At 39.6% G+C, this 10,000-nt stretch overlaps 1 protein-coding gene and 1 long non-coding RNA gene across 2 annotated transcripts in view; one reads left to right on the top strand and one right to left on the bottom strand.

The window, feature by feature from the left end:
- Nucleotides 1-10,000, bottom strand: part of LOC138949382 (uncharacterized protein DKFZp434B061-like) — a 15,028-nt gene that overhangs the window by 1,175 nt on the left and 3,853 nt on the right. The window contains exons 5-6 of the mRNA XM_070321193.1: nt 9,465-9,788; nt 450-555 (exon numbers count right to left, since the gene is read on the bottom strand). Of these exons, the coding sequence (XP_070177294.1) occupies nt 450-555; nt 9,465-9,788 (430 nt within the window). The remainder of the gene's footprint in view (nt 1-449; nt 556-9,464; nt 9,789-10,000) is intronic.
- LOC138949385 (uncharacterized) overlaps nt 3,931-10,000 on the top strand; it is a 68,980-nt gene continuing 62,910 nt past the window's right edge. Inside the window, exon 1 of the long non-coding RNA XR_011450267.1 lies at nt 3,931-8,233. This is a non-coding gene — a long non-coding RNA (uncharacterized lncRNA). The remainder of the gene's footprint in view (nt 8,234-10,000) is intronic.

Here is a 10,000-nt window from a genome sequence, read left to right as displayed (position 1 = left end):
AAATAGCACACGCACGCACGTTGACACACATGTATACAGACACAAACACTAAGACATAGCTAAAAAAAGTGTGAAACAATTTAAAATTGAATGATTTTTTGAGGAGTATGACGCCAGAAAAGCGAACCAACAATTTTACACACACGCATTCACACGCACACACGCACACACACACACACACAACACACACACACACACACACACGCACACGCACACACATACACACACACAAACACACACACAAACATACACACACACACGCACACACGCACACACACATACACACACACACACAGACACACTCACAGACACACACACAAACACACACAAATGCACGTACACGAACACACACACACACACACATACACACACGCTCAAGCACACACACACACACACACACACACACACACACACACACACACACACACACAATGATCCACACGACTCACCAGCGATAAGTCTGGTCAGCCCTGCACGTCCAACGCGCTGCAGGTAAGCCGTCAGCTGACAGACCCTGGCCGCCTCCACCGCCTCCACCGCCGCTGTCATGTAGTTCTGTGATAGTGGACGCTACACTGTCATACTCGTATTACTACAACATTCAAAAGTGACGTAACAAAGCTGAACAGTCAATTGTGAATAAAAATTTAAAAAAAAGTCTGTTTACGGTAACATAGGCCCAAAAAATAGGGTCGGTAGGTCGGGATTTTTAAATAAAAAAATTTTTTTCTTCAAAAAACCATATTTTTAAGTTATTTTGCCCCAAAACAAAGACTTTTTAATTTTTAATTTTAATTTCTTAAACATTTTTTTCCCCTCCAAAATGCCAAAACAAGTCGCGTAAGGCGAAAATACAACATTTAGTCAAGTAGCTGTCGAACTCACAGAATGAAACTGAACGCAATGCCATTTTTCAGCAAGACCGTATGTAGCATCGTCAGTCCACCGCTCATGGCAAAGGCAGTGAAATTGACAAGAAGAGCCGGGTAGTAGTTGCGCTAAGAAGGATAGCACGCTTTTCTGTACCTCTCTTTGTTTTAACTTTCTGAGCGTGTTTTTAATCCAAACATATCATATCTATATGTTTTTGGAATCAGGAACCGACAAGGAAAAAGATGAAAGTGTTTTTAAATTGATTTCGACAATTTAATTTTGATAATAATTTTTATATATTTAATTTTCAGAGCTTGTTTTTAATCCAAATATAACATATTTATATGTTTTTGGAATCAGAAAATGATGGAGAATAAGATAAACGTAAATTTGGATCGTTTTATAAATTTTTTTGTTTTTTTACAATTTTCCGATTTTTAATGACCAAAGTCATTAATTAATTTTTAAGCCACCAAGCTGAAATGCAATACCGAAGTCCGGGCTTCGTCGAAGATTACTTGACCAAAATTTCAACCAATTTGGTTGAAAAATGAGAGCGTGACAGTGCCACCTCAACTTTCACGAAAAGCCGGATATGACGTCATCAAAGACATTTATCAAAAAAATGAAAAAAACGTTCGGGGATATCAATCCCAGGAACTCTCATGTAAAATTTCATAAAGATCGGTCCAGTAGTTTGGTCTGAATCGCTCTACACACACACACAGACAGACAGACAGACAGACAGACACACACACACACACACACACACACACACACACACACACACACACACACACACACAGACACACACACAGACACACACACATACACCACGACCCTCGTCTCGATTCCCCCCTCTACGTTAAAACATTTAGTCAAAACTTGACTAAATATAAACAAGTCGCGTAAGGCGAAATTACTACATTTAGTCAAGCTGTGGAACTCACAGAATGAAACTGAACGTAGTCCGCCGCTAGTGCAAAAGGCAGTGAAAGTGATGAGCCTGTTTGGCGCGGCAGCGGTTGCGCTGTGCTACATAGCACGCTTTACTGTACCTCTCTTCGTTTTAACTTTCTGAGCGTGTTTTTAATCCAAACATATCATATCTATATGTTTTTGGAATCAGGAACCGACAAGGAATAAGATGAAAGTGTTTTTAAATTGATTTGGAAAATTTAATTTTGATAATAATTTTTATATTTTTAATTTTCAGAGCTTGTTTTTAATCCAAATATAACATATTTATATGTTTTTGGAATCAGAACATGATGGAAAATAAGATGAACGTAAATTTGGATCGTTTTATAATTTTTTTTTTTTTTTTACAATTTTCAGATTTTTAATGACCAAAGTCATTAATCAATTTTTAAGCCACCAAGCTGAAATGCAATACCGAAGTCCGGCCTTCGTCGAAGACTGCTTGGCCAAAATTTCAATCAATTTGATTGAAAAATGAGGGCGTGACAGTGCCGCCTCAACTTTTACAAAAAGCCGGATATGACGTCATCAAAGACATTTATAAAAAAAAAAATGAAAAAAACGTCTGAGGATATCATACCCAGGAACTCTCATGTCAAATTTCATAAAGATCGGTTCAGTAGTTTAGTCTGAATCGCTCTACACACACACAGACAGACAGACAGACAGACAGACAGACAGACAGACACACACACACACACACACACACACACACACACACACACACACACACACACACACACACACACACACACACACACATACACCACAACCCTCGTCTCGATTCCCCCCTCTACGTTAAAACATTTAGTCAAAACTTGACTAAATGTAAAAAGGTCTAGGGTCGCGCGAAAAAATAGGGTCGGTCGGGATGCCGTAAACAGACTTTTTTTTTTTTTTTGCCTAACCAAAAAACAGTGAATCGTGATAGTAATCATCAGAAATGATTGAAATTAGTTTTCTTCAGTCATTCGGTTGGTAATGGTCTGCTTTGTGTCCAACATCAATATGGTCTGATGAGACATCGTGTGTGATTAGTAAGTAGCTGATTTTCCTTTTTCTGAATGGGTGACATTGCTTTTTTTGAGACTGCTACAGTGATAGGACTTCACCTGGTGTTACCTGTTCCAGCATGCGCTCGTGTTTTCTCGTGTTTTTCTCTCTTGACCCCATGCGACCTCAGTGTGCTGTATCGCCAGCTTCAGCAAACCGTGACTTAGCTTAACAGTGGGTTACAACAGGCACACGAAATATTAAGTACATCTGCCTTGTCTTGCTCTGCACAAGCACCCTTGAGTTTTGTTTCATTCGGAGCTCTTCTGTCGCTATGGCTGAAAAGCGAGAAGCAAGCTCTCCCTTGCAGGATGACTCCAAACGCTCTTGCTTTGGTGACAATAGCTTGTCTGAAGCCAGTGATTTCCTTAGCAGCACAGTAATCGACAGTGACGCAGGTAGGTCTGTGAAAGAACAGGTCAAGTTAGCGCTCAGTGATCCCGAAGTATTGGAACTGTTGTCAAAAGCTATTGCAGCCCAAGTCTCTCACCAGCTACGTAATGAGATTACTAGCCTGAAAAAAGCTCTTGAACAGAAGGACAGGGACATCTTACGTCTCCAAGACAAGGTCGACGAGTTGGAACAATATGGTCGTAGAACTTCGATCAGAATCAGTAACATCCCCGAATTACCAGGGGAGGACACAGACTCGATCGCAAAGAAAATCGGCCACGAGATCGGTGTTCCCCTGGATGACGTGACCATCGAGAGGTCGCACCGTGTAGGCAGGAGGGAGGTGGGGTCTGGCAGGCCTGCCAGTCGGCCGATCTTGGTCAAACTGTCCTCTTACAGACAGAAGCACGCGCTCATGGGAGCGAAGAAAAAGCTAGCTGAAGTCGATTTATCCAAAACCTTCCCCAACCTTCCCTGGGCCCTTCCCCCCAACCGCAGGCAGGGATCAACCCCGAGAGTGTACCTGAATGAAGATCTCACCAAAGTGACATCTTGAACACAAGGCCAGTACTGTAACTGCAGTTACAGTACTGGCCTTGTGTTCAAGATGTCACCAAAGTGAGGGCTGAAGACGCTGCGGCGGCCCGGCAAAGCAAAAGAGAGGGCAAAATAAGTGACACCTGGACGAGAGATGGTATCATTTTTTTGAAGAAGGATGACAGAATTTCAAAGATAACGACCAAACGAGAACTGGAAATCTCCGTCGCGTAAAATGTGCAAACATGCATTGTTATAAACATGTCAACTGCCTCTAACCCCTGTGTCAATATTTGCTACGGGTACATGCGAACTGTTATTGCCAGTACACATCCTTGAGGTTAGGATAGCACGTGAAGTGGCCTTGATATAATATAGGACTGCGTGCATATGAACTCTGGCTACGAAGCATGCGTTGTCAAGCTAAAGTGGTGTGTGCTGGTCTGCAGCTGTGTCAGTGGACAAGGGTACAGCTGTTCCGGGCTGCATCAAAACATGTACTCTGCCAAAACAAGCTCGGTGAACTGTGAGTGAGGACGATGCGTGCGTGTGGACTGCATGTTTATGCTTGTGTTTTGTGCGGTTTGTATTGAGATTCAGCAATCAGCAATCGCTTATACGCTGATTCTCGTTCTGCTTGTTTATGCTGACTCATTGTAAAGTTACCAACAATAGGCAGTCTTATCTGTTGTACTAGCAAACTAGCCTGGGCCCTGTATCAGTGCGTTTTGTAGTGTGTGTTTTTTTCCCCTTGTTCTCCAGCACAACATATTCTAATCAGATAAAGAGTCACGTCATGAATTTTTGAAAAACATGTTGTCTATTCACATATGCACAGCACTACACATTTTCAAGTGTTTTCCTTGAATTCAAGCCATAATATTTTGGCTTTTTGTTTATTCCCTCTCGTCAGTTTCTTCTATTTGTTACATTACTTTTAATGAATCAACATTTTCCTTCATTTTTTGTGACAATGTTCTGGGACCCCCCAACTGTAATATATGCGAACATGGAACTGCCGGCGCTGGTCTCTTTTCTTTTTGAAGTTTTACAGAGATCTGTAACCTGAATGAGTGGTAGTAGTGTAACACAGTATAGAGCCAGCGTGGGTATGTTCCAGCCCAAGGCGGTTCAACTGTCTAATAGAAAATTATTTTTCCTCGCTGCTGATTTAGTTGTTCCGTTTTTTGTGTTGTTTGTTTGTGGATATAAATACTTAAAGTTGGCCTTATTCCTTTATGTGTGTATGAAATGTAAAAACGATTATTCTTCAAATATGCGAAGGTGTGGAGTATTGTTAAAAGAAGTGAATGCAGAGCTTAAAGGTAAACGCGTCTGTATATCAGAACGTTCTGGAGATTGTTCATTTTTCATGTGTTTTGGAATAATGTGTATAATAGAAATTATGTTGATCTTAGCAGGCGATGTTCATGTGAACCCCGGGCCGGTCAAGGAACAGTTTAAGAAATTATCTATCATTCACTTAAACGTACGAAGCCTTAGAAATAAATTAGACATTTTAGAAGTTCAGGTTCAAGATTTTGATATTGTGACATTATCGGAAACATGGCTGTCTAATATAGTAAATAATGATGATTTGTATTTGTCAGGGTTTAATTTACCGATAAGGCAAGATAGACCAAATAACCCCCATGGAGGCGTTGCAGTATATGTAAAAGATAATTTGTATTGTAAAACGAGAAATGATCTCTCCATTCCCGATCTAGAGGCCATTTGGATTTAAACTAAGATACAACAGGAAAGCTTATTAGTTGGAACTTTTTATAGACCGCCTTCTGCAAATGTTGGTTATTGGGACCTGATAGATCAATCAGTTAATGCAGCCGGTATGACTGGTATGAAGTATATTGTTTGTGGTGATTTTAATTCCGATGTTCTTAATAGTACGTGTTTCAATTTGCAAGATATTATGATAAAAAATGGTTTGTTCCAGTTAGTCAAACAACCTACACGAATTACAGAAACAACGTCAACGTGCATAGCTTTGATTTTGACACCAAGGCCTGATATTGTTAAAGAAATTCAGGTTTTACCGCCAATCTGCAGTGACCATTCGGTCCCGCTTGCAATTGTTAAAGGAAATAGCATAGGCAAAGCAAGTTATAAACGGTTGATTTATAATTATTCCAAATTGGACGTTGTCAGTTTAAAGGAAAAATTATGTAATGTGGATTGGACGAGTATGGTCTCACTCAGTTCGATTGACGAAGCAGCAGAGGCATTTTCGGATACCCTAATGGATATGGTTACACAGTGTATGCCAGTTAAAGAAATAACTGTGAGAGAAGCGGATACACCCTGGATGACTGACGGTATTAAACGACTGATTGATAAAAAGAAAAAGATACACACATTAGCAAAACTATTGAATTCTGTTTGGATCTGGGATTTTTTCCGAAGAATTCGCAATAAATTAACTGATGTTATTCGATTGAGGAAAGCAGAATATTTAAAAGAATTGGATAATCGTGTTAGTTCACAAGACTGTTTTGGCAATAAAGATTGGTGGAAATTAGTAAAGTCGTTTATGTCACGCAAAGGTATGTCTTCAAATGAATTTCCTCCCATCGAAAACAATGGCCGTGTTTATTATTCCAATGTAAAAAAAGCAACAGTATTCAATGAATGTTTTGTAAAACAATCGGTATTGGATGATGATGATGATGAAGTTCCTGAAGTTAGAGAACAGAATACCACCATTGATTTTTTGATTATTGATGCTGCACACGTGCTTACTATGTTGAAGAATCTTGATGTACGCAAAGCCTCTGGTCCTGATTCTGTTTCAAATAGAGTTCTGGCTGCATGTGCAGATATTATTGCGATGCCACTCACTGCATTATTCAACAGATCTCTCGAAGAAGCCACAGTTCCTGCAATATGGAAGATAGCTAATGTAATTCCGATATATAAAAAAGGTGAAAAGGAATTATGTTCAAATTACCGACCAATATCACTTCTTAGCTGTATAGGTAAAGTTATGGAAAGGTGTGTACAATGTCACGTGTTTGCTTATTTGAAGGAGTATAACCTGTTAACACCAGTTCAGTCCGGTTTTATTCCATGTGATTCAACTGTATACCAACTCATTTGTTTGTATAATGATATATGCAAAGCTTTTGATGATAAGATAACATCACATGCGATTTTCTTTGACGTGTCAAAAGCTTTCGACAGAGTTTGGCACAAGGGTTTGATGAAAAAGTTATACGCTATTGGCATAAGGGGACAGTTGTATTTTTGGTTTGATAATTATTTGAGGGAAAGAAAACAATGTGTTGTGGTAAAAGGTTGTAAGTCACAGTTTTTGCCGGTTTCTGCGGGTGTTCCCCAAGGGTCAGTATTAGGACCTCTCCTCTTTTTGGTTTATATAAACGACATTGTTGATAATATTGAATCAGTGATTAAACTATTTGCAGATGATACCAGCATGTATTTAAGCCTCGATGACCCTTTCTGTAGAACTGAAATACTCAATTCTGATTTAGGTAAGATTGCAAACTGGGCCATTAAATGGAAAGTGAAATTTAATCAGTCGAAAACAGAGTTAATATCCTTTTCCGGTCAAAGATGTATACAGAAATTTCCCCTTGTTTTTGGCGATGTAGCCCTCATAGAAAAAGAAAGTCATAAACATTTAGGTGTTATTTTTCAAGATAATTGTAAATGGGCCTTACACATACAGTCTATTGTGGCAACTTGTCGAGTACTTGTGGCTTGTTTAAAATCTTATAAATATAGGCTCAGTCGAAGATCCCTAGAAGCAATGTATAAATCTTTTATCTTACCTCATTTTGATTATTGTGATGTTGTGTGGGATAATTGTACAAAGAAGCTTTCAGATGAGCTGGAGAAGCTGCAACTCGAATCCATTCGAATTATTGTTGGTGCTGTTAAAGGCACTTCACACGAAAAATTGTATACAGAATCTGGCTTTATACCACTTACAGAGCGAAGACGCCGTCACAAATTAATGTTATATTATAAAATGGTCCACAGCAATGTACCAAATTACCTCAACGTTTTATTGCCACCTCTTGTTTCTGACCTAAATCCCTACCACCACAGACACCCACTAGAGCGTAAGACTCCCCAGTGTAAATCAGATTTGTACAAGTCATCTTTTATTCCTTCTGCAACTAGTCTCTGGAATAAGTTGCCTGAAAATATACAACAATGTGATTCTGTTGGTCTGTTCAAGCGACATTTCACAGCTTTTGATATTTCAATTCCACCATATTACTATTCCCCAAATCGCAAAACTGAAATTTTGCATTGCAGGTTAAGACTTGGAATGAGTGATTTACAATATGATATGTTTAATCGCCACCTAGTAAACAACCCGGAATGTTCTTGTGGTTATTTTGCTGAAACTGTTCATCATTATTTGCTATCATGTCCCCTGTTTAATGATGCAAGAACCGCAACAATCGGTACATTAGCTCCAGAATTTGTTAATATTGACACACTCCTGACAGGTGATTCAAACATTTCCATATTTGAAAATAGTGCTATTTTTGTTGTTGTCCAAAGCTATATTGAGAAATCAAACCGCTTTGGGACACCTTAGTTCGATGTTGGTGTGAGTTTTTCTAAATATATTACTTGGGGCCCATCTTTTTTTTGATATTTTGTTGTGTCTTCCGTTCTCGTTTTGTATTTGTTTTCGTTTTCGGTATTGACACAGATTGTGTTCGATAATTCAAACTAAGTTTTCCTTGCTGTTTTTCTCCTTTTCTTTTTTTTCCTTTTTTTAAAATTTTAAAAATTTTTATATATATATTTTTTTTGTCTCATCTCTTTTTTCAAAAATGTGTCGCATTGATCATAATCCGCCATGTAATTTCAGGAATGTTTATGTGAGCACTTACCATAAGTTTTAAACTTGTTGTGCTCCTTCTTAATGATGTTGTTATATTATCATGTGTCTGTTTACGAATAAAATACTGTTTAAAGGAAATTAGTTCCCTTTAGTTCTTCAGTGCATATCTTTTTTTTATGTTATGGTTATTTTACCCCTGATTTATGGAAGAATGTATGGAAGGTTGGTGATGTCTTGAGTTTGCTGTGTACACGGAGGAGGAACAGGCGTTTGTCATTCAAACGTGCTTACAAGTTTACTATGTGCTCAATCATTTCTGAATTTAATAAAACATAAATACAGAATACTACATGGCGTGATGTGTCATGCTAGATTCACGTTTTACTCAGCTTGATTTGTTAAAATATTGACCCTCCACCACGGGATGAGTCGCATGTCACCTTTGCATGATTTTCATATTTTTACATTTTCCTAACGAGTTTTTATGCTCTATCCAGTGGTGAAAACCGTTTTAGAAAAGAGCGAAAACTGTTTGAGTTATAAGCCTGTGAATAAGGTGACCCTCACACTGTTACCACGTGCACTCCCCGGACTTATATTAAGTCTAGCGCAGAACCGCGCGAGGTGACATGCGACTCATTTCGTGGTGGAGGGTCACAATTTAATATTGAAATGCGAGCGAAAGCAGTCTGTATACGCTTGTACCCGCGGGAAAGAAGGGTCATTCAAATGAAAATAATTTGTTGGCACGAATGCAAGATTCGTATGTTATTCCAACACTGACCAAGACACCAGATAGCTGAGACGGTTGCCTCGTAGGCTGGCGAGTAGGTTGGCGGGTTGGCTGGCGGGTTGGCTCGCTGGTTCGCTCTCTCAGGGCGTCAATGGGTTGGCGAGTTGGTTCCCTCGTGAGTTCGTCATCAGAAGGTTGGCGAGTGGGCTGGCGGGTTGGCTCCCTCGTTCGGTCGCTATCGAGGGGTCGGCGAGTGGGCTGGCGGGTTGGCTCCCTTGTGGGGTTTCCTGGATCCCTGGTTGGCTGTCTGGTAGGTTCCCGCGTGGCGTCCAGTCGTCCAGCCGGACACCTGCCGCTCGCTTCGGCCGCCACTCTCTGTGAGATGAAAGTTTGGTTAGGTATTGTTTTAATTTCTGTTTAAATAATATGTTCATGACATTTACACTACTTAAAAGTAAAATCAACAACAAGCCTACGGCTTATTTTTGTGAAAGTTTTGTTTTGATAATGGTATAGTACTATACTGAACGGCAAAAGTTAGGGACCGCCCTTGAAAAAACCAGCTGACTTCATCTGTGCCAAACTCC

The sequence above is a fragment of the Littorina saxatilis genome, linkage group LG15 (assembly GCF_037325665.1).
Source record: "Littorina saxatilis isolate snail1 linkage group LG15, US_GU_Lsax_2.0, whole genome shotgun sequence".
NCBI classification, from domain to species: domain Eukaryota; kingdom Metazoa; phylum Mollusca; class Gastropoda; order Littorinimorpha; family Littorinidae; genus Littorina; species Littorina saxatilis.
The sequence above is the reverse complement of the archived record's forward strand: the minus strand, read 5'-3'. Positions and strand labels throughout refer to the sequence as shown.